The sequence below is a fragment of the Phasianus colchicus genome, chromosome 13 (genome assembly GCF_987193195.1).
Source record: "Phasianus colchicus chromosome 13, bPhaCol1.hap1.1, whole genome shotgun sequence".
NCBI classification, from domain to species: Eukaryota; Metazoa; Chordata; class Aves; order Galliformes; family Phasianidae; genus Phasianus; species Phasianus colchicus.
Genome location: NC_143448.1, coordinates 11,481,469 through 11,508,550, shown reverse-complemented (window position 1 = coordinate 11,508,550; position 27,082 = coordinate 11,481,469). Strand labels below are relative to the sequence as shown.

The 27,082-nt window shown below is 42.4% G+C and overlaps 2 protein-coding genes across 2 annotated transcripts; both read left to right on the top strand.

The window, feature by feature from the left end:
* Nucleotides 1–817: 817 nt before the first annotated feature.
* On the top strand, nt 818–8,761 carry LOC149916155 (fatty acyl-CoA hydrolase precursor, medium chain-like). The gene is made up of 14 exons (XM_090149343.1): nt 818–949; nt 1,715–1,919; nt 2,684–2,828; nt 3,252–3,385; nt 3,709–3,862; nt 4,457–4,558; nt 5,499–5,603; nt 5,733–5,783; nt 6,224–6,364; nt 6,450–6,536; nt 7,445–7,592; nt 7,808–7,939; nt 8,119–8,191; nt 8,584–8,761. The coding sequence occupies exons 1-14, from the start codon at nt 880–882 to the stop codon at nt 8,759–8,761; spliced, it is 1,725 nt and encodes a 574-aa protein (XP_090005469.1). The 5' UTR covers nt 818–879.
* A 6,594-nt stretch (nt 8,762–15,355) lies between these two features.
* LOC149916154 (fatty acyl-CoA hydrolase precursor, medium chain-like) lies at nt 15,356–26,152 on the top strand. Its single transcript, XM_090149344.1, has 14 exons — nt 15,356–15,487; nt 16,155–16,359; nt 17,124–17,268; nt 17,681–17,814; nt 18,151–18,304; nt 21,839–21,937; nt 22,698–22,802; nt 22,932–22,982; nt 23,423–23,563; nt 23,649–23,735; nt 24,641–24,788; nt 25,014–25,145; nt 25,504–25,576; nt 25,975–26,152. Exons 1-14 carry the CDS (start codon nt 15,418–15,420, stop codon nt 26,150–26,152), a joined length of 1,722 nt encoding a protein of 573 aa, XP_090005470.1. The 5' UTR covers nt 15,356–15,417.
* Nucleotides 26,153–27,082: the final 930 nt, after the last annotated feature.

Below are 27,082 nucleotides of genomic sequence, written 5' to 3'. Positions count from 1 at the left end.
TGAGAATTATTTTCATGACATATGATTGCAAAACAGGCTTACAAGGGTAAGATCTATTGACGCAGGCCAAAAAAAAAAGAAAAAGAGAAAAAGTAAAAAAGAGCCAGGAAAACAAAGTCAGAGCCTGGGAACAAAAATCAAACACAGCCACCTAGTTACAGAATGGCAATCTACTTCTATTCAGCACTTTCTTAGTGGTAGATGTGAGTTCACATGGAAGTAAACCCTCCTGATGTCTCAGAGGGATTAAATGTGTTCTTACACTCAAACCCTTGCATACGGCTCCTGTACTGCAGTAATGGAGAAAACCTCTCTTAGCTGTTGCAAAACTCGTGTATGGTGAGATACCAGCCAAACATTTCTGAGTGCACAGGACTGAGTGGCGGGTGGAGCATTGACCCTGCAGGAAAAGCTAGGATTTCTCCTGTATTGCTTTTGTCAAAAAGTATGCATTAGTAGGAGAGTTTTCCTGGTTTGTTCTCTGTGCAGTGAAAGTCAGTGCTGACTTAATTGTTACAGACGGTAATGGTAGCAGTTCTGCAGCAGGAAGAATCTGCTGGTGTTCTGAAGACTGCTTCCAGTGCATTTTTAAGCAAATCCCTGCTGCCTGAAGTTCTGTGAAGAGCAGTCATAAGGAGCCCTAGGCAGCTGGTATGAGACTTGTGGGTTCCCCTATTCCCATGTACGGATAAGCTGCATTACGCTCCCCTTGGAGCAGTGCCATTCTGTCATGACAGTTGTTCAAGGCCGGCCCCGGCCAATTCGGTTCACAGCTTGAGCACTGCTTTTCCTTATCAGTGTTTGTCTTGCGCAACAGCTATTCTTTCAGAGTACTAAAGGCAGTGCACAGAGTCGGGAAGTGTGTGAGCAGGCTGCAGAATGGCAACTGAGAAGAACACGCTGCTGTCCTTGATCCTCACTGCCGGGCTCACAGCACTCGTAGCTACTGGTAAGCTTCCAAAATGTTTTCCACTGTTGCCTGCTGTGAGGAGTTAGAGTGCGTGTGCAGTTTGCTTACCCGTGGGAGTCCCAGCTTAAAGGAGTCCCTGAAGTCCCAACCCTGCTGCACCGAACTGAGGTCTGAACAGCAAAGAGCTCTTTGTTTCTCTCTCTGGTCTGCTTTCAGGCATTTGTCTCGGTTTTTTTCATGTGCAGCTAGCAAAAGTAAATTCTTATTGTGAAATTTTGTCTGCTGAGTCAGAGACTCCAATATGCCGTGTTTGGTGTTGATTCTGATAAATTTCATACTGAGATTTAAGCAAATCTTACCTGAATGTGTGAGTGCCTGACTGTTTTCAGGTGTGGCAGAAGTTGTTTTTTGTTTGTCTGTAGGTTCTATCCAGATTCCCAAGTGTGTTTTGTGCACTCACAGATCCTTTTCTAGATCAGGAAATGCCTTTTCTTTATGAGGGCAATCCGGTGGACTTTTGAGTAACAACAATCTACCCACGGTTACTGATGCGTGTGGAGAGTAAGCACATGATATGCTGCCGGCACGGTATGGCTGAGGGAGATCATACCTGGGAACACTATCAGAATGAAGGCTGAACTTAAGTCAGCTCCAGCGATTAGCGTTTGTTGAAGGCTTGTGTTTGACAGAGAGTTGTTGAAACAAGCAGAAGGTGCACATTCAGGTAGCCAAAGCTCTTAGAAAGCTGTCAGTTGCTCACTAGGAGACCAATCCGTGATGCGATGTTGTGCACGCAACCCGCAGGGCAAAAAGCAGAGCAACCAGAAGTGGTGACCAAATATGGGACTGCCCGAGGATACCAAATCAAAGTTGATGCGGCTGAGAGGAGCGTAAATGTCTTTCTGGGACTTCCTTTTGCTAAGCCTCCTGTTGGACCACTGAGGTTTTCTGAACCCCAGCCTCCTGAGCCGTGGAAAGGTGTCAGAGATGCCACTTCCTACCCACCAATGTAAGTAAAGCAGGAAGAAAAGCTTTTATGTTCTCAATGATTTTTATGTTACCTGCAGTTTGAGCATGCTGGTACTCAGGCTGATCAAAAGCCACAAGGGTAAATTCCTTGGTGTCCTCTCACCTACTCTCAGATCTGCTTCAGTGAATGGATTTCTGAAGAAATCTTTCTAAGCTACTGTTTCATTGAGTGCTCTCTAATAGGCATGACAACTGAGCCAATATGGACCAACACCTGACTGACAGTGTGGTCTTTTGTGAGCATTTGGTTATGTTTTTAAGGTGTGCGGCTTTGAAGCAGAAGCAGAAAGAAGCTGAGAAAAAGTTGGAATAAAATGCTGATGAGTCACATGGTTAACGGGACATGTAAGAAACTCCAGTTGTACTGCTGCCCTGCTTTGCTAACTCTACCCTAATAACTGCAATACAAAGAGCTGCTGAAGTTTCATAATAAGTATTATGCATTTTATTGGAAGTGATTTATAGCTGTATCCATCTGCAACTATACTTCTGTAATGTTCTGAACCATGCAAAACTGTGTTTGTTGTCAAACTGTACTGCTCTGGACTGCTGCCCCTTTTTATAGGCCTTACCATGCAAGCTTAATGGATGAAAACATATTGAGAAACAAAACTTAACAGTATGTTTTCTGTTGCCAGCGATCGTGAAATGTACCAGAGATTTGTACTTTGCAAAAAACCCTTCACTCTATAGCTTTGGCATTTTTGTTTTTTCCATTGATTGTTATTTCTCTTATTTTTTCAGGTGTCTACAGGACAGAGTATTAGGGCAGTTTGAATCAGATTTTGTTAGTACTAGAAAAGAAAAAGTTCGTCTCCAGATGTCTGAAGATTGCTTATACCTGAATATATATACACCTGTTCCTACAGAAAAACAGGAGAAGCTGCCGGTAAGGAAAATCATTACAAAACCTCTAGCAGGCTTGATGGCCTCTGTGATTTGATGTGACAGATTGAGCCTCTCCCTGAATCTTCAAACAGCTTTCTGAGGATTACAGTACTTGTACTGCAAACTTGCAACCTGCACAGTATGTGGACTTACTGGCACAGTTTTTAACGATTGACAAATAAAATCGTACTGATTTTTTACATAGGCAGTGCTTGATTTCCTGCAGGGGCACTGGTAAAATTCAAGTATTTAATGAAATCAGTGCCTGTTGTGAGGCTGCCAGCCTCCAATTTCAAAGACATTGACCATTTGTGAAATGTAATCTGAAGGACTCAAGAGTAAAGCAGCACAAACTAGGATATTTAGTCTGTATCTCAAGGAGTTCTTCCCTGTGTTGAGCTGTTTCTGTTTTTTCCCCTTCCAGGTCTTTGTATGGATCCATGGAGGTGGACTTGCTTTTGGATCAGCATCACCCTATGATGGCTCAGCATTAGCAGCCTTTGACAACGTGGTTGTTGTGGCAATTCAGTACAGATTGGGTATAGTTGGATACTTTAGGTAAGATATGCTGTCTTTGATTTTGATAAACAATTTCCAAAATGATGTGTGCAAAGGCCTGTAGAGGACTTTCTTTTGCAAATAAGCTCTCTGTTTCTTAATTACACGTGCAACAGTTGGGAGCGACATGGAAGTTTTAGATCTGCTTCAGAGACTGTTCTGGCTTGATTGCTGGTCCAATCTCAACCCTTTTCAAGCCAATTCTTTTTAAATTATGTAGAGAGGCTCCTTCACAGCTGATTCCTTATCCTGCGCATTGTATTTATCTCAGTGTTGATTTTTTCTCCATCAAGCATTTAATGAAGTCTGTTCTTTCTTTCTAGCACTGGTGATAGGCATGCTCATGGTAACTGGGGGTATTTGGACCAAGTGGCAGCTCTTCAGTGGATTCAGGAAAATATCATACACTTTGGAGGAGACCCGGGATCTGTCACCATCTGTGGAGAATCTGCAGGGGGAATCAGTGTATCTGCTCTGGTAAGTTCATCACAGGCATGAATGTTTATTATTTGACAAAAAAGAAACCCACTCTCCACGGTCACTCCTAGTACATTAATGAAAAATCTGTGAGAAAAAATGTTTAGCTTTCGGGTAAACCACACGTCACCTCAGTCTGATATACAATGTGATAACAGTGCAGCTTCTGAATATAGGAAGTATTCTTTTTGTACCCAGATGATGTTGTTTAGAACTCCTAAATGTTGTCCTCTTCAAATTTGAATGTCTGTTTGCTCCTGACTTCTCTCTTCGAATTGTTATTTTCCCTTCTGTAGCACAGCCAGTCTGCTGGACAGATTTATGCTTGATTGATATCTGGCTTGCAGTGTACTTCCATGAAGTCTTATAAGCAGAATTTTATGAGAAGAAAAAGGGAAGGCTTGAACTTACCCCTGTTAATGCTGCCAAAGACCTTTGCACAGCAGAACTCTGATCAGAGGCTACAGAGTAACACTCAGATGACATTTTTTTTTCAAAAAAGGCAGTTTCTGATATTGAAATCCTATGTCCGTGATTAGAATGCATTTCCAGTAATGCTTGTTCTTGTTTCTGGATAGTGCTTTTTTTTTCCAGGTCTTGTCTCCACTGGCAAAGGGCTTGTTCCATAAGGCCATTTCAGAGAGTGGTACTGCAATTAGGACTTTATTCACTGAAAAGCCTGAGGAAGAAGCACAAGTGAGTATTTTGTGGCATATTTAATTTTCAGATAGTTTTGAACATCTTAAATGGTTTATTCCAAAAACTGGATCTAGATTTTTTTTTCTTGTGGAATTTCAGTCACCTTCATAAGACAGTATTCCTGTTTGCAGTAATTCACGTTGAGTGAAACTTTGCTTTCCAAATACCCAAAGATCCTCAGATGTCTGCATGAAAGCAGAAGAGCGAGGAAGCAAAGAGAGAAGGCAGTGAGTGAGTAGGAAATGCACAGCAGTACACTGTCTGCAGTAATAGTTGAGCTGCTATTTTTGACAGGAAAATGGCACCAGATCCAAATACTGTTCTCTTTCCCTCCCGCCTGGTGCCTGATGTGCTCAAAGGAACAAAACTTTGTTCAGCCTAGTTATCACTAAAAAGAAGAGCCCAAGTCATCCCAATTTGTCATCTGTGAGAAACAACCTCCAAGAGCTTTGTTTTGCTAACCTGGGATGTAAAGGAGGCAGCATTGCACTGAGGTCTATCTAAGGACAGCTGAGAAATAGCATTACTTCATTCAAAAAGACTATGCATCATTGAGAAGGGTGTAATGTGCTCTTTATTTATCATCTACATGGTGATATTCTATGTATGCATTACTCTAACTACCTTATGCCATCCAGACTTAGCCCTACTTGTTACATACCAGAACAACTACCTTGATCTGTTAGTGAATGGAGACATTCTGGAGGAGTTAGTTTTGTCTTTCTACTCAGCCCACAACATGAAGGGTTAGGAAAGACTCCTATCTCGGCATTTACAGCTGAAATACTTGATGGTCCTTTCTGAGAAATTTTGATACCCTTCCCCCCCCCCAGTCTTCCTAGTCTGGTCTCCTGACTCAGTGGCACATAGAGCCCTTGTATGGGAAGTATAAGGAAAATTAGTAAATGCGAATGTGACTCATTTATATTGATTGCAGAGAATTGCTGCTGCATCTGGCTGTGAAAAATCCAGTTCTGCTGCTCTGGTTGAATGCTTAAGAGGAAAAACAGAGGAAGAGATAGAACAAATAACTCTAAAAATGGTAGGTGAAATTATACCTTGTATATGAGGGGCATTTCAAATTTGATCGTAACAGAACGTGCTGAAATGTCTTGTAATATTAAGAGAACTTGAAGTCAATCTAACATCTGTCCCTTCTTTATGTTTTCAGGATCTGACAACATTGCGACTGTGCAATACCTCTCCTGAGAATTGTGAACAGGTTCCTTCTCTTTAACTCTGTCTGGGCATTGAGCTACACGTGTTTCACTGTCAGGTTCTGTCAAGGGAAGAGACGAGTATGAGATGTCACAGTTTCTCCTGGAGAAATTGAACATTACTTAACATCATAATTTTGTCCTCTAAATTTCTTGCCACCATCCTGGTTTTCCTGTTACTCTGCAGTTCCAAAGTAGAGGTTAGATTTTCTCTAACCTCTCCATTCATTCATACTAGGACACTTCTAACTAAGAGGAGATATAAATTAACAATAGCCTACGTTTCCCAAGTATTTAAACACAATGCTAATCTTTGCAAATCTCTGGTTCAAGGCATCTATTGAGGAATAATAAGGGAGCTTGAATACCACTACTGCTTATATTTTCACTTGATATGTTCATTTGGTGAACCTTTTACTATGTTTCTTTGTTTGTTTTTCCCCAGGTTCCGCTATTCATCAGTTCATGTGTGGATGGTGTATTTTTTCCAAAGAGTCCCAGGCAATTACTGTCTGAAAAAGCAATCAATCCAGTCCCATATATAATAGGAGTGAATAACTGTGAGTTTGGATGGATAATTCCTGAAGTAAGAGACTTCAAATAGTTATTTTTTAATATAAGCCTGTGAATATAAGATTTCCTCATAAATGTGTATTCTCTTTGTCATGCAGATAATGAAATTTCCTGATTTTACAGATGGTCTGGACAAACAAGTTGCACGTCAAGTGTTACAGAGCTCATTTGTATTATCATTTGAGGTGAGAGACCATTTCCAGAATACCCCAGTGCTATTCCTTCACTGGGATAATTCCATATTTGCATTTCGTATTGCTGACAGAGACTGATCAACATGGAAGATATTCCAAATCTCAAACCTAAATGCCCCATCTTTTTAAAAAGGAATGCAGTAGAAATCCAGAAGCAATGCAGGCAACTAAACATAGGTCCCATGACATTCAAGATACACTAGGTTATCCAAGATATGCGTTCTACCAGCAGGTTTGTCAAAACACCTGCAGAACACACAAGCCTTTCTGAAGCTTCACAAGGAGACTAGAAAGGACACCTCGGAATGCCTAAAATGCCACCAGAAGACCTGCATGTAGACATGCAGGGGAGATTTTGCTTCCCTGTGTTTTACAAAGCTCTCAGCCTTCTGGTTGCTTTGTGCTCTCCTGAATCTAGGAAACTAAAAATTGCAGATTAATAGGAAAGAATGAAGAAGTTGATAAACATAGCCAGTACTTATAAAGGATCATGTAGAGCCATAGGAATCTATCATAATCTGGGGATGGCAAAGCCCAGGGTTTTTCTGAAAGGGAGTAAGTTATGGCCGTTTGCAGCAAGAAATGGATCTTATGAAATGCAGCAGGATTTCATTTCTCTTACGAGGGTTGTTTCCACAAGAGGAAGAACACAGTTCCGTATCTATCTCTTAGCATCACCAGTTGCTTTTTCTCTAATGGCATTTGAGGGCATCCTTTTTGATCTTTCCAATCTCTTCTCCCTAAGAACATCTATGTTAGGTAAAGGTGCACCACTGTGAACTGTGAGGTCTGCTTGGGCGCAGCAGGGGATTTTTTCTGAAAGATGGTAATGTTTGGAGTCTAGCCAGAGACATGGAGGTGGCACTTTTTATAAAAAGTACCTTTCTTGTTCATTTCAGAGTTTTACTTCTGACATGGTTGATCTTGTATTCAATGAATACATAGGGAAAGCAGAGAGCCGTGCTCAGGTGCGAGATGGCCTTCTTGATGCAATAGGAGATCACATGTTTGTTTTCGCTGCCATTGAAGTGGCTAGATACCATAGAGGTGAGTCCCTAATTCAGCATCTACTCAAACAAACATTGTCTTCCATTCTTGAGTGTGTCTGTGGACTTTATGTATGTATCACACTTTGCTATCAGAAGAACTGCTAGTGTTTTATTTTGTCAAAGTAGCTTGTGGTGAAATGCATTATCATCAATGCAAATGCATTTGGCCCTTGCAATACTAGCATTCTCATTCTTAATTTTATTTTCTGTTAGATGCTGGCCACCCAGTCTACTTTTATGAATTTCAGCATCGACCAAGCTCAGCTGCAGGTGTCGTACCAGAGTTTGTAGAAGCAGATCATGGAGATGAGATTGCCTTTGTGTTTGGAAAGCCGTTCTTAGCTGGTGATGTATCTGTGTTTGCAAAACAATTCTTTTTATATCAACATTGTTATTAATTTTACTCACCTGAGGACATTCAGAATAGAATTTTTTTTAGAAATAATAGAATCCATGGAATTGGTTGGACTGATGTTTTTTGATTATTGATCTTGAATATTGCCATTTCTTCTCTCACTTTGCAGGGAATGCTACAGAGGATGAAAATAAACTTAGCAGAACTGTTATGAAGTACTGGACTAACTTTGCTAGAAACGGGTGAGATCCATAGTGCTAACTGCAGTTCTAGTTTTGTCTGTGTCGCCTGAAGCACAGCAGCAGCATGGTAGCTCCTGTAAATGTGGCAGAGTCTAAGATAAGCACTGAAACCAATAGTTTCTCTTCTCGATGATTGCAAGAAAAACTCTGGAAATCCAATCTGAAATAAAATCCAAGAGCTATTTGGATCTGCAGCGGAGGATTAGATCCCAGAGTAATGGCAAACATTATTACACGTTTGCTGTTCCAGTGATGAGCATTTTGATAAAAACATCCATCAGTTCAGGTTCTAGAATCGTGCAGTCGGAGCTCCTGTTAGTCTTCTGGAACGATCTCAGGTTGAGAAGTCAGAGCACAAATGGAGAGGTAACTTTTCACTTTTGTGTTTCCAGGAATCCCAATGGGGAAGGCTTGGTACATTGGCCTCAGTATGATCTGGATGAAAGATACCTGGAAATAGACCTCATACAAAAGGCAGCAAAGAAACTGAAAGAAGACAAAATGGAGTTTTGGGTACAGCTCACAGGACAGATGAGGAGTGAAAGAAGGAGAGAACACACAGATTTGTGAGAGCTGTAGGGGATACATTTTCCTTTTACAACCTGAGGTAAGGTCACCATAAATTTGTCAGAATGCAGATTTTAACCTTGACTTTCTAACTCATTAGTGTGTAGTTTGTTGTCATGATCACAGGAAAAGTTTCCTTGATTCTCTCCCTTAGTGACAAGGGAGTATCCTGGGAAGTGCAAAATGCTCATGGCAATAAAAATCAATGATGAAGCAAGCGGGGGAAATAAAAGCCTTTCAGGTTCAAGCAGACCGGAGAGGGTGGTGGCACACTGAACAGGTTGCCCAAGGAGGTTGTGGATGCCGCATCCCTGGAGGCATTCAAAGCCAGGCTGGATTTGGCTCTGGGCAGCCTGGCCTAGGTGACCCTGCACATAGCAGGGGAGTTGAAACTAGATGATCATTGTGGTCCCTTTCAACCCAGGCTATTCTATGATTCTGTGGTATCCAAGGGAATATTGGCAAGTATATTGAAACGTGTAAGAAATTATGTTTACCGAATGTGTCATGTGTTGTGTCTGTTCCTTCCGCTCTTCCTTATTGAGAGTGTCCTTGGTTGTCGTTCTTACAGCCTTCCTGTGAGGATAAGAGCATCCGTCAAAAACCAGCCGTGGGATCACAAGTGTTTTTCTGTTCTGTAAACTGTTACAAAGACTGGAGCTACAGGCAGAATGTTCAGCTGCAAGCTGGAACAGTGTCTGCCTCTAAATTTAACGTGTTTGGCTTTTCTTTTAAGTGTATGTACTACCATAGGCCTATAGGGTGAGAAGTTATACCTCAGGATTCATTTATAAAATACTCTCTCCTCTGCTTGAGGTATTTCAAGTAATGCGTCCTCTTTTCTGAGAAATCTGACTGGCTTTCAGGCTGCAGAGAATGGGTTACAGTCTGTTTTGCAGAGCGTTCTAGCTTGTGTTCATTAGGGCAAGGCTGGAACTCCTCTGTTTCATTTTCAGCATGGAGATCTAAAACCTAGGTTAAAGCATGGTTGTCCAATCTTTTGGCTCGCCTGAGCCACACTGAGCCAACAGGAATTGCCATGGGCTGCATACAAAATAAATAATGAACGTAATGCATATCAGTTTAAAAAAAACTTACATTCTTATGTATTTGTCATTCAAACATGAAAAAATAGAGGGGAACAAAGGCATAAAACTAGTGGGATGTTTGACTGTGTTTTTGTGAAACTAATGCATCACGCAGGTTCGATGGCAGTGGATGCCATTACTTATGTGCTCTCAAGGTGTCCAGCAGAGATCTTTTGTTTTTATTTCTATGAAGTATTGCCCTTTATGTGTTTCCCCCTTGAAAATAATTGTTTACATATGTACACACTGCCAAAAAATGAAAACGTGAACCAGGCCTGGGTTGAAGTCCCTTTGTGACGTGACTCAGTCAATTGGTCATCTTTTTAAAAAAATGGAACTGGTCCATTGAGGAAGAATTAGGAGCATGCCCTCCAAATTGCCTTTGCAATAACAGTTAGGTCATTCTCGTAGCGTTTTAGAAGTGTGGGCTCAGGTTCTTTCAGGCAGAATCCTTTGTGCCACAGCCCAAACTAATGTGCTGACCACTGAATGGTTCAGTGAAAGGTACCACCTCCTCAGGAATGTTGCGAATCCAGCACTTCCCACTACATGCTTATGCCTAAAGAAAGTAGAAAGCAGTCCTTTCTTTCCCATGAAACAGATTGGGTACAGTTCTCATTTTGAAAGAAGAACATGAGAATGAGATATATAAAGCTTTTCCACACTTTTTCTTCTTTCATGACTGTCATTTTCAGAGTAGCTCATAGTCTATTTCAAAGTCCGTGCAAACTGAATTGTTTCCATTTACTGCCGTGAACTTTAGAGCAATCCAGCTGTTGTAAAAAGCATGAATTAATCTGTTACTAGAGTCATTTGATTGAGCTTACATTTTGCATCTACTTTTTAATATCTTTATTAACATATTACTTATAATATCCTGCTCTTAGAGGACAACTGGAGAACGCTGTACAGTTCTCTTGCTTTTTTCTCAGATTTATAAGGAAAGCAATCTAATAGCAGATATTCCTTGTGATATGTTGAGGTGTATTTACATGTGGTTGTACATGTAACTGGTTCTAAGGGAATATTCTTGAAAAGTTGACGATTGGCATTCCATACTCTTGAATCAGAATGAAGAAACCTTTGCCTCGTCATAGTCAGAGCAGAGAATTTCAGTTCCACAAAGCTAGGATGAGATCTATGGAACTAAACAATGTGGCCCATTTCCTCAGTAGTAGTGGGCCTCAGGAGACATGTTTTTGTTTATTGATTTATTGGTTGTGTTTCTGGTTACCTGGAGGGATACAGGCAAATCCTTTCACTTCCTCGTACCTCAGTTCCACTGCCTGTAGAATAATTATGCTGATCCTGTTCATCAGCAGTCCTGAAATCTTCTCTTGATGATTTCTGGATTGCTAACAAAGTTCAGGATTTTTCTCTTTCTTTCTCACCGTTTACAGGAATCCTAATGGGGAAGGTCTGGCTGAATGGCCCTTGCATAATCTAAATGAAGAATACTTGGAGATAAATCTAAGACAAAGGAAAGCCAGAAAGCTGAAGGAAAAGAAGGTAGACTTCTGGGAAAAGGAGATGTTTGAAAAGCCAACTAGGAAAAGAATGGAAAACAAGAAAGCTAATCTAGAGCTATAATTTACTGTCTAAGCATACATGATAGGCATAGTATTTAGGATAGCAAAAGGAATTATTTAAAATATTTTTGAGGATAAAATAACGTGTCCCTTCCTTCCACCTTTTCGTCGCAGTTCTCATATTTACGCTTATTCGCTGTAATTATGGCAGTGGATCGATTTCCACTTTGTGATCCTTTGCTTTTCCCTCGGTTCGTGTCCACAGCAGAAGCCTCCCCTATTCAATATAGTTAACAGATCTGTCTGCTCCTCAGGTTTTTCTGCAGCTTTGCCATTGCTGAAGAAGCATTTGGCAGCAATGTTGTGTTAATCACGTTTAATCAATAAAGACGTGTTTTGCAAGTAAAACTGTCTTTCTCATGTCAAAGATACGGTGATGTTCCTGAGGTTTTGGTCTGATGCACACACAGAAATGTCCTCTGAAATTTTTGAGGACAGTTCTGTTCTGTGAGTGAGTTTTACAGTTGAGATAGCAGTACGTTTCTGACAGTTGCAGTACCTCGTCTGGAACAGCAGTGCAGTGCTGGAATTCACATTGCTCGTAGTTATCAGGAAAGGGGAGAAACAGTCTCCACGACCCTGAGTTTCTTTCTTTTTAAATTAGCAATAACTGCCTTAGACGGATCAAGAGGGGTAGCGCTAGCTTTGTGCTTTCCGTATTTTCCATGGTGCTTTATTTACACGGTGCTCTAGGCTGCGCTCTGTGCCATCTGTCAGTTCCAGTGTCTCTTAGCTCTGCGTCACAGGCCTTCGTTACTGGCACTGGAGAGAGATTTCATCTTCCAGAATTACTCCAGTGCCCATTTCAGTTTGGACTGCCAAGAACAAGTCTGGATCACATCGTTTCAGCATTGCTTCTCATGTGTTACTCTGAGGCTGCTCCAGCTACCCCAGCCATCTTGCTGACCGTACTGCTACCTTCCAGCAGCTTTGTGCAGCTATGTGGGAGTTGTGGGCGCTACTCCTGTTTTTCCTTCCCTTGCCCGTCTTTAATCTCCCTTCTGTAGCTCTGCAGGAATGTAAGATTGTTCCCAGCTACTCATATCCTACTGTTCTCTCCAGCCATCTCTTCTTTCTGAATTACTTGACTGCAGCAAACATGGCAGAGTTCCCGATCTCTTTCTTCCCAAATTGTTCTTTGTTTTAGTAAATGTGTTTTGGCAAGGAAAAATAATCTTGATTTATTTTGATTTCATGCACTCTTCCCTTTAGGAGCTGTACTCCTCCTTTTAAAAGGAGAAAACCAGGCAGCATTGTATGTATATGCACAGAACACATGCTTGTGTTGTGTGTGCATGCAGAGAAGCGCAGAGGAACGGACTGCTTAAATGTAAGCACAGTGCTAAATTAACTCATGAGATAACGTCAAGTGATTTTATTCACGTCTGCTTAGCAGTGAATAATAGCTCTGATGCTCTGTTCCGTCCCAGAGATACCCTGGAGTGAGATTGCCACAAGTAAAGCAGACAGTGTTAAAATTTTCATAGCTGAAGCTATGAAGCTAGGTTTTATGTGTTTCAGCTTCATTTATTCTTCACCAGAGGCTGAATTTAAAAAAAATAATGAAGTGACCCTGCTTTAAATGCAGATATCTGAACATTTCTGCCCTATATACTTGAATCTAAATGTCTTTGTGGGCTCTCTTTTAGCTATGGGCCCATAAACATGAGATTTGTCTCTATTTTTCAACTACTGAAATCAAGACAGGTAGCAGCACAGTAGGGTGCAGGAGGTAAATGTCATCACATGCCAGCATTTTTCTCACCCGTTTTATGACTTGTGTGTTGTTCATTGATTGAACATAAACTGCAAAATGCTCTCCATTAAAATGAAATTCCAAGCAGCATCCACGAATTCCACTTTGCAGGTATGTAGCACTGTTTCCTGATTCCACTAGTTTAGTTTATGTCCCTTAGAGTAAGGATCTCCACATTTGCAGAAGTCTAAGTCCAGCTGGTAGATCCTTTGGCCAAAGGCTCTGTAGCCAAGGTGGTAAAGATTTAGACCCATTTTGTTTATTTTATTACGCGAGTTCAGCAGAGTGTACAGATAGCGTGTGCACAGGGAGTAAAGTCAAGATAGCAGCTACCTTTGACCTTCAAGTTGGATACCATGTTCTTTATGGACGGGATGAAAATGGGATAGGGGCTGAGACATTTTGCAGAATGTGTACATGAGCAGAAAAAAGAGAGCGCAGCAGAAAAAGGTTGAAGAGTAAAGCTTGAAAGGCAGAGTAATGAGTGAAGGGGAACAATAAAGCAAACTGGAGTGGGTGGTGCTTTGAGAAACCAGAAAGATCAGAACATAGAACAAAAAAATTGCTTGTGGAAATCAATCAGGTTTGCTTCAGCAAAAGGAGAGAGCAATGAGTGCAGCACAGCTATTTGGCCTTATAGCACAGGGTTCCTCCTGTCGTTTGTGGGTTACAGGCTAGTTGGGGCATGCATGCCCATCAGGATGGAAGCCAGCTGTCACAAGCAGGGATTCCTGTAGTTTCACCTTGCGCAGAGCCAGTTTACTAACGCAGGGAACCTCAGCAGTCCAATGTAAGTGGCCACCCTGAGAGAATTTGCAGTGATACTCAACCAGGCAAACAGAGTGCAGAGTTTACTGCTCTGGAGTTTTGCCCTTTGTTTGCAGGAAACATTTATCACACAAATAAGTAGTGGGTAGTTTATGCTAAACGTCCCCAGTATTTGAGCTCCAGGCTCCTGTTTTCAGTTGTTGCCTTTATCTGTGCATACACGGATCAGACAAGAACTTTATGACTAAACGTGCAGAATAAAGACAGCCCAGTTTTCATGGCACGACCTTTACTTTTGAGAAACAGTACAAGAAAAAAAGGCTCTCCAAGAACATCTACGCAGCCTGAAAAAGTCTACCAAGAAGCTCCTGTCTACACTGTTTATGAACTGTGACCAGTCACCAGTTGGGTGTGGAGTAAAGCATCTTTTCTGAACACACAAACAGAGCTTCAGCACACAGGACTGCGTGTGCTTCATACATTGTGTAGAACTAATCTAATCACTGGATTTGGGGCACACATAGCTGAAAAAAAAGTGAGTCACTAAAATAATCTACAGAAGTGCTGTCTCTGGCAACTGAGAATTATTTTCATGACATGTGATTGCAAAACAGGCTTACAAGGGTAAGATCTATTGACGCAGGCCAAAAGAAAAAGAAAAAGAGAAAAAGTAAAAAAAGAGCCAGGAAAACAAAGTCAGAGCCTGGGAACAAAAATCAAACACAGCCACCTAGTTACAGAATGGCAATCTACTTCTATTCAGCACTTTCTTAGTGGTAGATGTGAGTTCACATGGAAGTAAACCCTCCTGATGTCTCAGAGGGGTTAAATGTGTTCTTACACTCAAACCCTTGCATACGGCTCCTGTACTGCAGTAATGGAGAAAACCTCTCTTAGCTGTTGCAAAACTCGTGTATGGTGAGATACCAGCTAAACATTTCTGAGTGCACAGGACTGAGTGGCGGGTGGAGCATTGACCCTGCAGGAAAAGCTAGGATTTCTCCTGTATTGCTTTTGTCAAAAAGTATGCATTAGTAGGAGAGTTTTCCTGGTTTGTTCTCTGTGCAGTGAAAGTCAGTGCTGACTTAATTGTTACAGACGGTAATGGTAGCAGTTCTGCAGCAGGAAGAATCTGCTGGTGTTCTGAGGACTGCTTCCAGTGCATTTTTAAGCAAATCCCTGCTGCCTGAAGTTCTGTGAAGAGCAGTCATAAGGAGCCCTAGGCAGCTGGTATGAGACTTGTGGGTTCCCCTATTCCCATGTACGGATAAGCTGCATTACGCTCCCCTTGGAGCAGTGCCATTCTGTCATGACAGTTGTTCAAGGCCGGCCCCGGCCAATTCGGTTCACAGCTTGAGCACTGCTTTTCCTTATCAGTGTTTGTCTTGCGCAACAGCTATTCTTTCAGAGTACTAAAGGCAGTGCACAGAGTCGGGAAGTGTGTGAGCAGGCTGCAGAATGGCAACTGAGAAGAACACGCTGCTGTCCTTGATCCTCACTGCCGGGCTCACAGCACTCGTAGCTACTGGTAAGCTTCCAAAATGTTTTCCACTGAGGTCTGAACAGCAAAGAGCTCTTTGTTTCTCTCTCTGGTCTGCTTTCAGGCATTTGTCTCGTTTTTTTTTTTCATGTGCAGCTAGCAAAAGTAAATTCGTATTGTGAAATTTTGTCTGCTGAGTCAGAGACTCCAATATGCCATGTTTGGTGTTGATTCTGATAAATTTCATACTGAGATTTAAGCAAATCTTACCTGAATGTGTGAGTGCCTGACTGTTTTCAGGTGTGGCAGAAGTTGTTTTTTGTTTGTCTGTAGGTTCTATCCAGATTCCCAAGTGTGTTTTGTGCACTCACAGATCCTTTTCTAGATCAGGAAATGCCTTTTCTTTATGAGGGCAATCCGGTGGACTTTTGAGTAACAACAATCTACCCACGGTTACTGATGCGTGTGGAGAGTAAGCACATGATATGCTGCCGGCACGGTATGGCTGAGGGAGATCATACCTGGGAACACTATCAGAATGAAGGCTGAACTTAAGTCAGCTCCAGCGATTAGCGTTTGTTGAAGGCTTGTGTTTGACAGAGAGTTGTTGAAACAAGCAGAAGGTGCACATTCAGGTAGCCAAAGCTCTTAGAAAGCTGTCAGTTGCTCACTAGGAGACCAATCCGTGATGCGATGTTGTGCACGCAACCCGCAGGGCAAAAAGCAGAGCAACCAGAAGTGGTGACCAAATATGGGACTGCCCGAGGATACCAAATCAAAGTTGATGCGGCTGAGAGGAGCGTAAATGTCTTTCTGGGACTTCCTTTTGCTAAGCCTCCTGTTGGACCACTGAGGTTTTCTGAACCCCAGCCTCCTGAGCCGTGGAAAGGTGTCAGAGATGCCACTTCCTACCCACCAATGTAAGTAAAGCAGGAAGAAAAGCTTTTATGTTCTCAATGATTTTTATGTTACCTGCAGTTTGAGCATGCTGGTACTCAGGCTGATCAAAAGCCACTAGGGTAAATTCCTTGGTGTCCTCTCACCTACTCTCAGATCTGCTTCAGTGAATGGATTTCTGAAGAAATCTTTCTAAGCTACTGTTTCATTGAGTGCTCTCTAATAGGCATGACAACTGAGCCAATATGGACCAACACCTGACTGACAGTGTGGTCTTTTGTGAGCATTTGGTTATGTTTTTAAGGTGTGCGGCTTTGAAGCAGAAGCAGAAAGAAGCTGAGAAAAAGTTGGAATAAAATGCTGATGAGTCACATGGTTAACGGGACATGTAAGAAACTCCAGTTGTACTGCTGCCCTGCTTTGCTAACTCTACCCTAATAACTGCAATACAAAGAGCTGCTGAAGTTTCATAATAAGTATTATGCATTTTATTGGAAGTGATTTATAGCTGTATCCATCTGCAACTATACTTCTGTAATGTTCTGAACCATGCAAAACTGTGTTTGTTGTCAAACTGTACTGCTCTGGACTGCTGCCCCTTTTTATAGGCCTTACCATGCAAGCTTAATGGATGAAAACATATTGAGAAACAAAACTTAACAGTGTGTTTTCTGTTGCCAGCGATCGAGAAATGTACCAGAGTTTTGTACTTTGCAAAAAACCCTTCACTCTATAGCTTTGGCATTTTTGTTTTTTCCATTGATTGTTATTTCTCTTATTTTTTCAGGTGTCTGCAGCAAAAAAAAGTAGGGGAGTTTGAATCAGATCTTGTTACTAATGGAAAAGAAAATGTTCGTCTCCAGATGTCTGAAGATTGCTTATACCTGAATATATATACACCTGTTCCTACAGAAAAACAGGACAAGCTACCAGTAAGGAAAATCATTACAAAACCTCTAGCAGGCTTGATGGCTTCTGTGATTTGATGTGACAGATTGAGCCTCTCCCTGAATCTTCAGACAGCTTTCTGAGGATTACAGTACTTGTACTGCAAACTTGCAACCTGCACAGCATGTGCAGTTTTTAACGATTGACAAATAAAATCTTACTGATTTTTTTACATAGGCAGTGCTTGATTTCCTGCAGGGGCACTGGTAAAATTCAAGTATTTAATGAAATCAGTGCCTGTTGTGAGGCTGCCAGCCTCCAATTTCAAAGACATTGACCATTTGTGAAATGTAATCTGAAGGACTCAAGAGTAAAGCAGCACAAACTAGGATATTTAGTCTGTATCTCAAGGAGTTCTTCCCTGTGTTGAGCTGTTTCTGTTTTTTCCCCTTCCAGGTCTTTGTATGGATCCATGGAGGTGGATTAGTTCTTGGAGCAGCATCATCCTATGATGGCTCAGCATTAGCAGCCTTTGACAACGTGGTTGTTGTGGCAATTCAGTACAGATTGGGTATAGTTGGATACTTTAGGTAAGATATGCTGTCTTTGATTTTGATAAAAAAATTTCAAAAATGCTGTGTGCAAATCCTTTGTGTTAAGGCCTGTAGAGGCCCACTTTTGCAAATAAACTCTCTATTTCTTAACTGCACATGCAACAGTTGGGAGCGACATGCAAGTTCCAGATCTGCTTCAGAGACTGTTCTGGCTTGATTGCTGGTCCAATCTCAACCCTTTTCAAGCCAATTCATTTTAAATTACGTAGAGAGGCTCCTTCACAGCTGATTCCTTATCCTGCGCATTGTATTTATCTCAGTGTTGATTTTTTCTCCATCAAGCATTTAATGAAGTCTGTTCTTTCTTTCTAGCACTGGTGATAGGCATGCTCGTGGTAACTGGGGGTATTTGGACCAAGTGGCAGCTCTTCAGTGGATTCAGGAAAATATCATACACTTTGGAGGAGACCCGGGATCTGTCACCATCTCTGGAGAATCTGCAGGGGGAATCAGTGTATCTGCTCTGGTAAGTTCATCACAGGCATGAATGTTTATTATTTGGCAAAAAAACCCCACTGTCCATAGTCACTCTTAGTACATTAGAGGTAAGGGGACAAAATGAGGGCTGCTGGGGTTGAGCGGGTAGTTCGAGGCTCAAAACAGAGCTTGACAGGTGATGAGGGTGGAATTCAAAGGGATGGAGAGTGGCAGGGGGATGCTGCTTCCCTAAAGTGTCTGTACACTAATGCGCGCAGTATGGGAAATAAACAGGAAGAGTTGGAGATCTGTGTGCGGTCACATGGCTAGGATCTCATTGCAGTCACGGAGATATAGTGGGACAGCTCGCATGACTGGAATGTTGTCATGGAGGGCTATGTGCTTTTTAGGAAAGATGGGCTGGTGAGGCGGGGTGGTGGAGTTGCTCTTTATGTGAGAGAGCAGCTAGAATGTATTGAACACCACCTGAGGGACATGTTGTAGCAGTGGAGAGCTTGTGGGTGAAAATCAAGGGGAGGGCTGGTGTGGCTGACACGTGTGTACTACATGCCTCCTGATCAGCAGGAGGAGGTTGATGAGGCCTTCCATAAGCAACTGGAAGCAGCGTCACGATCCCAGGTGCTAGTGCTTATGGGGGACTTCAATTATCCAGATATTTGCTGGATAAGCAATGTGGCCAGGCACGTGCTGTCCAGACAGTTCCTGCAGTGTGTTGAGGACAACTTTCTGATGCAGGTGGAAGAACTGACGAGGGGAGGGGTGTTGCTGAACCTTATTCTCACTAATAAGGAAGCGCTTGTCAAGGAAGTAAAGGTCAGGGGCAGCTTGGGTTGTAGTGACCATGAGATGGTGGAGTTCAAGATCTTGAGTGGAAGAAGTAAAGTGAAAAGTAAGATTGCTACCCTGGACTTTAGGAGAGCCAACTTTGATCTCTTCCGGGAACTACTTGGAGCTATCCCATGGGCTAGGGTGTTAGAAGGGGGCCTGTGAGAGCTGGTCGGCATTTAAACAGCTCTTCTTCCAAGCTCAGGATCAGTGTGTCTCTGTGAGCAAGAAATTAGGAAAGGGTGGCAGGAGACCTGTGTGGATGAGCAAGGAGCTCGTGCACAAACTCAAAGGGAAGAAGAAGGTTCATGAAATGTGGAAAAAGGGTCTGACCACTTGGGAAGAATATAGAAATGTTGTCAGGGCCTGCAGGGATGCGATGAGGAAGGCTAAAGCCCGCCTGGAATTGAATCTGGCAAAGGTGACAAAGGATAATAAAAAAGGCTTTTTTAAGTATGTTAACAGTAAAAGGAAGACTAGGGAGAATGTGGCTCCCCTACTAAGTGAGGGGGGTGTTCTGGTAACAGGGGATGCTGAGAAGGTTGAGATACTGAATGCCTTCTTTACTTCTGTCTTCAATGAAAAAGCTCTCCCTCGGGAATTCCGGACCCCGGAGGTTAGTGAGAGGGTCTGGGGAATGGAAGACTTCCCTTTAGTCAGGGAAGATGCAGTCCAAGAGTGCCTAGGCAACACCAATGTTCATAAATCCATGGGACCCGATGGGGTGCATCCACGGCTGCTGAGGAAGCTGGCAGAGGTGATTACTGAATTGCTTTCTGTCATCTTCGAGAGGTCTTGGAGAATGGGGGAGGTGCCTGAGGACTGGAGGATAGCCAGTGTCACTCCAGTCTTCAAAAAGGGCAAGAAGGAAGATCCAGGTAATTACAGGCCAGTCAGCCTCATCTCTGTCCCTGGAAAGGTGATGGAACAGCTTGTGCTGGATGCCATCTCCAGACAACTGGAAGAGAAGGAGGTTATCAGGAGTAGTCAGCATGGGTTCACCAGGGGGAGATCATGCTTGACCAATCTGGTAGCTTTCTATGATGTTGTCACTGACTGGGTGGATGGGAGGAGAGCAGTGGATGTAGTCTACCTTGATTACAACAGGGCATTTAATACTGTCTCCCACGACATTCTTATAAAAAAGCTGAGGAAGTGCGGGATAGATGAGTGGACAGTGAGGTGGGTTGAGAACTGGCTGACTGGCAGAGCACAGAGGGTTGTCATTGGCGGTGCAGAGTCCAGTTGGAGACCTGTAACCAGCGGTGTTCCCCAGGGGTCGGTGCTGGGTCTGGTCCTGTTCAACATCTTCATCAATGACCTTGATGAGGGGATAGTGGCCACCCTCAGCAAGTTTGCTGATGATACGAAGTTGGGAGGATTGGCTGACACGCCCGAAGGCTGTGCTGCCATTCAGCGAGACCTGGACAGGCTGGAGAGCTGGGCAGTAAGAAACCAAATGAGGTTTAACAAAAGCAAGTGTAGAGTCTTGCATCTGGGGAGGAATAATTGCATGCACCGGTACAGGTTGGGGGATGACCTGCTGGAGAGGAGCTCTGTGGAGAGGAACCTGGGTGTCCTGGTGGACGACAGCTTGGCCATGAGCCAGCAGTGTGCACTTGTGGCCAAAAAGGCCAATGGCATTCTGGGGTGCATTAAAAAGAGTCTGGCCAGCAGATCAAGGGAGGTGATCCTCCCCCTCTACTCTGCCCTGGTAAGGCCTCATCTGGAATACTGTGTCCAGTTCTGTCCAGTACAAAAAAGACAGGGATCTCTTGAAAAGAGTCCAGCAGAGGGCCACAAAGATGGTGAAGGGCCTGGAGCATCTCCGCTAAGTGAACTGGGTCTGTTTAGCCTTGAGAAAAGAAGACTGAGAGGGGACCTGATCCAGGTCTATAAATATCTAAGGTGTGGGGGGCAGAGTGGCAAGGCCAGACTCTTTTCAGCAGTGTGTGGAGACAGGACAAGGGGAAATGGCCAGAAACTGCAGCATAGGAAGTTCCGCACCAATGTGCGCAAGAACTTCTTTATGGTGAGGTGACGGAGCACTGGAACAGGCTGCACAGGGAGGTTGTGGAGTCTCCTTCTCTGGAGATATTCAAGACACGCCTGGATACCTACTTGTGCGACCTGGTGTAGGGATCCTGCTTTGGCAGGGGGTTGGACTCGATGGTCTCTGGAGGTCCCTTCCAACCCCTACGATTCTGTGATTCAGTGATTGATGAAAAATCATGGAGAAAAAATGTGTAGTTTTCAGGTAAACCAGACATCACCTCAGTCTGGTATACAACGTAATAACAGTGCAGCTTCTGACTGTTGGAATTGTTCTTTTGTACCCAGATGATGTCATTTGGAACCCTAAATGTTATCTGTCCTCTTCAAATTTGACTGTCTGTTTGCTCCTGACTTCTCTCTTAGAGTTGTTTTTCCCCTTCTGCAGCACAGCCAGTCTGCTGGACAGATTTATACTTGATTGATATGTGGCATGCAGTGTTCTTCCATGAAGTCTTGTAAGCAAAGTTTTATGAGAAGGGAAAGGGAAGGAGTGAACTTACCCCCGTTAATGCTGCCAGAGACCTTTGCACAGCAGAACTCTGATCAGAGGCTACAGAGTAACACTCAGATGACATTTTTTTCAAAAAAGGCAGTTTCTGATATTGAAATCCTATGTCCGTGATTAGAATGCATTTCCAGTAATGCTTGTTCTTGTTTCTGGATAGTGCTTTTTTTTTTCCAGGTCTTGTCTCCACTGGCAAAGGGCTTGTTCCACAAGGCCATTTCAGAGAGTGGTACTGCAAACAGGTTTTTCACTGAGAAGCCTGAGGAAGAAGCACAAGTGGGTATTTTGTGGCATATTTAATTTTCAGATAGTTTTGGATCTAGATTTTTTTTTTCCTGTGGAATTTCAATCACCTTCATTAGAGACAGTATTCCTGTTTGCAGTAATACACATTGAGTGAAACTTTGCTTTAAAAAATACCCAAAGATCCTCAGATGTCTGCGTGAAAGCAGAAGAGCGAGGAAGCAAAGAGAGAAGTCAGTGAGTGAGTAGGAAATGCACAGCAGTACACTGTCTGCAGTAATAGTTGAGCTGCTATTTTTGACAGGAAAATGGCACCAGATCCAAATACTGTTCTCTTTCCCTCCCGCCTGGTGCCTGATGTGCTCAAAGGAACAAAACTTTGTTCAGCCTAGTTATCACTAAAAAGAAGAGCCCAAGTCATCCCAATTTGTCATCTGTGAGAAACAACCTCCAAGAGCTTTGTTTTGCTAACCTGGGATGTAAAGGAGGCAGCGTTGCACTGAGGTCTATCTGTCTAAGGACAGCTGAGAAATAGCATTACTTCATTCAAAAAGACTATGCATCATTGAGAAGGGTGTAATGTGCTTTTTATTTATCATCTACATGATCATATTCAAACAGCTGAATTACTTCTGGCTTTGATGGTCCTTTTTGAGAAATTTTGATACCCTTCCGCCCCCCCCCCCCAGTCTTCCTAGTCTGGTCTCCTGACTCAGTGGCACATAGAGCCCTTGTATGGGAAGTATAAGGAAAATTAGTAAATGCGAATGTGACTCATTTATATTGATTGCAGAGAATTGCTGCTGCATCTGGCTGTGAAAAATCCAGTTCTGCTGCTCTGGTTGAATGCTTAAGAGGAAAAACAGAGGAAGAGATAGTACAGATAACTCTAAAAATGGTAGGTGAAATTATACCTTGTATATGAGGGGCATTTCAAATTTGATCGTAACAGAACGTGCTGAAATGTCTTGTAATATTAAGAGAACTTGAAGTCAATCTAACATCTGTCCCTTCTTTATGTTTTCAGGATCTGACAACATTGCGACTGTGCAATACCTCTCCTGAGAATTGTGAACAGGTTCCTTCTCTTTAACTCTGTCTGGGCATTGAGCTACACGTGTTTCACTGTCAGGTTCTGTCAAGGGAAGAGACGAGTATGAGATGTCACAGTTTCTCCTGGAGAAACTGAACATTACTTAACATCATCATTTTGTCCTCTAAATTTCTTGCCACCATCCTGGTTTTCCTGTTACTTTGCAGTTCCAAAGTAGAGGTTAGATTTTCTCTAACCTCTCCATTCATTCATACTAGGACACTTCTAACTAAGAGGAGATATAAATTAACAATAGCCTACGTTTCCCAAGTATTTAAACACAATGCTAATCTTTGCAAATCTCTGGTTCAAGGCATCTATTGAGGAATAATAAGGGAGCTTGAATACCACTACTGCTTATATTTTCACTTGATATGTTCATTTGGTGAACCTTTTACTATGTTTCTTTGTTTGTTTTTCCCCAGGTTCCGCTATTCATCAGTTCATGTGTGGATGGTGTATTTTTTCCAAAGAGTCCCAGGCAATTACTGTCTGAAAAAGCAATCAATCCAGTCCCATATATAATAGGAGTGAATAACTGTGAATTTAGATGGGTAATTCCTAAAGTAAGAGACTTCAAATAGTTATTTTTTAATATAAGCCTGTGAATATAAGATTTCCTCATAAATGTGTATTCTCTTTGTCATGCAGATAATGAAATTTCCTGATTTTACAGATGGTCTGGACAAACAAGTTGCACGTCAAGTGTTACAGAGCTCATTTGTATTATCATTTGAGGTGAGAGACCATTTCCAGAATACCCCAGTGCTATTCCTTCACTGGGATAATTCCATATTCGCATTTCGTATTGCTGACAGAGACTGATCAACATGGAAGATATTCCAAATCTCAAACCTATATGCCCCATCTTTTTAAAAAGGAACGCAGTGGAAATCCAGAAGCAATGCAGGCAACTAAACATAGGTCCGATGATATTCAAGATACACTAGGTTATCCAAGATATGTGTTCTACCAGCAGGTTTGTCAAAACACCTACGGAACTCATAAGCCTTTCTGAAGCTTCACATGGAGACTAGAAAGGACACCTCGGAATGCCTAAAATGCCACCAGAAGACCTGCGTGTAGACATGCAGGGGAGGTTTTGCTTCCCTGTGTTTTACAAAGCTCTCAGCCTTCTGGTTGCTTTGTGCTCTCCTGAAACTAAACAAAAAATTGCAGATTAATAGGAAAGAATTAAGAAGTTGATAAACGTAGCCAGTACTTATAAAGGATCATGTAGAGCCATAGGAATCTATCATAATCTGGGGATGGCAGAGCCCAGGGTTTTTCTGAAAGAGAGTAAGTTATGGCCGATTGCAGCAAGAAATGGATCTTATGAAATGCAGCAGGATTTCATTTCTCTTACGAGGGTTGTTTCCACAAGAGGAAGAACACAGTTCCGTATCTATCTCTTAGCATCACCAGTTGCTTTTTCTCTAATGGCATTTGAGGGCATCCTTTTTGATCTTTCCAATCTCTTCTCCCTAAGAACATCTATGTTAGGTAAAGGTGCACCACTGTGAACTGTGAGGTCTGCTTGGGCGCAGCAGGGGATTTTTTCTGAAAGATGGTAATGTTTGGAGTCTAGCCAGAGACATGGAGGTGGCACTTTTTATAAAAAGTTCCTTTCTTGTTCATTTCAGAGTTTTACTTCTGACATGGTTGATCTTGTATTCAATGAATACATAGGGAAAGCAGAGAGCCGTGCTCAGGTGCGAGATGGCCTTCTTGATGCAATAGGAGATCACATGTTTGTTTTCGCTGCCATTGAAGTGGCTAGATACCATAGAGGTGAGTCCCTAATTCAGCATCTACTCAAACAAACATTGTCTTCCATTCTTGAGTGTGTCTGTGGACTTTATGTATGTATCACACTTTGCTATCAGAAGAACTGCTAGTGTTTTATTTTGTCAAAGTAGCTTGTGGTGAAATGCATTATCATCAATGCAAATGCATTTGGCATTTGCTGGCCTTTGCAATACTAGCATTCTCATTTTTAATTTTATTTTCTGTTAGATGCTGGCCACCCAGTCTACTTTTATGAATTTCAGCATCGACCAAGCTCAGCTGCAGGTGTCGTACCAGAGTTTGTAAAAGCAGATCATGGAGATGAGATTGCCTTTGTCTTTGGATGGCCATTCTTAGCTGGTGATGTATCTGTGTTTGCAAAACAATTATTTTTATATCAACATTGTTATTAATTTTACTCACCTGAGGACATTCAGAATAGAATTTGTTTAGTAACACTGGAATCAAAATAAGCTGTTTTTTTTTGTTTCCGGTAATAGTTACTTGTCATCAATGAATTTATCTGCTCTGCTCACGTAGAACTCCCACAGCCCAGAGTAACAAGTAGATCCGTAGAATGGTATGGCTTGGAAGGGACCTTTAGAGATGATCTAATCCACAGCCCCTTTGCCATGGAATTGGTTAGAGTGTATTGGAATTGATTGGACTTTCTGATCATTGATCTTTGAATATTGCCATTTCTTCTCTCACTTTGCAGGGAATGCTACAGAGGAAGAAAATAAACTTAGCAGAACTGTTATGAAGTACTGGACTAACTTTGCTAGAAACGGGTGAGATCCATAGTGCTAACTGCAGTTCTAGTTTTGTCTGTGTCGCCTGAAGCACAGCAGCAGCATGGTAGCTCCTGTAAATGTGGCAGAGTCTAAGATAAGCACCGAAACCAATAGTTTCTCTTCTTAATGATTGCAAGAAAAGCTCTGGAAATGAACACGCAATCCAAAATAAAATCCAAGAGCTATTTGGATCTGCAGCGGAGGATTAGATCCCAGAGTAATGGCAAATATTATTACATGTTTGCTGTTCCAGTGATGAGCATTTTGATAAAAACATCCATCAGTTCAGGTTCTAGAATCGTGCAGTCGGAGCTCCTGTTAGTCTTCTGGAACGATCTCAGGTTGAGAAGTCAGAGCACAAATGGAGAGGTAACTTTTCACTTTTGTGTTTCCAGGAATCCCAATGGGGAAGGCTTGGTACATTGGCCTCAGTATGATCTGGATGAAAGATACCTGGAAATAGACCTCATACAAAAGGCAGCAAAGAAACTGAAAGAAGACAAAATGGAGTTTTGGGTACAGCTCACAGGACAGATGAGGAGTGAAAGAAGGAGAGAACACACAGATTTGTGAGAGCTGTAGGGGATACATTTTCCTTTTACAACCTGAGGTAAGGTCACCATAAATTTGTCAGAATGCAGATTTTAACCTTGACTTTCTAACTCATTAGTGTGTAGTTTGTTGTCATGATCACAGGAAAAGTTTCCTTGATTCTCTCCCTTAGTGACAAGGGAGTATCCTGGGAAGCGCAAAATGCTCATGGCAATAAAAATCAATGATGAAGCAAGCGGGGGAAATAAAAGCCTTTCAGGTTCAAGCAGACCGGAGAGGGTGGTGGCACACTGAACAGGTTGCCCAAGGAGGTTGTGGATGCCGCATCCCTGGAGGTATTCAAAGCCAGGCTGGATTTGGCTCTGGGCAGCCTGGCCTAGGTGACCCTGCACATAGCAGGGGAGTTGAAACTAGATGATCATTGTGGTCCCTTTCAACCCAGGCTATTCTATGATTCTGTGGTAGCCAAGGGAATGTTGGCAAGTATATTCAAACGTGTAAGAAATTATGTTTACCGAATGTGTCATGTGTTGTGTCTGTTCCTTCTGCTCTTCCTTATTGAGAGTGTCCTTGGTTGTCGTTCTTACAGCCTTCCTGTGAGGATAAGAGCATCCGTCAAAAACCAGCCGTGGGATCACAAGTGTTTTTCTGTTCTGTAAACTGTTACAAAGACTGGAGCTACAGGCAGAATGTTCAGCTGCAAGCTGGAACAGTGGCTGCCTCTAAATTTAACGTGTTTGGCTTTTCTTTTAAGTGTATGTACTACCATAGGCCTATAGGGTGAGAAGTTATACCTCAGGATTCATTTATAAAATACTCTCTCCTCTGCTTGAGGTATTTCAAGTAATGCATCCTCTTTTCTGAGAAAGCTGACTGGCTTTCAGGCTGCAGAGAATGGGTTACAGTCTGTTTTGCAGAGCGTTCTAGCTTGTGTTCATTAGGGCAAGGCTG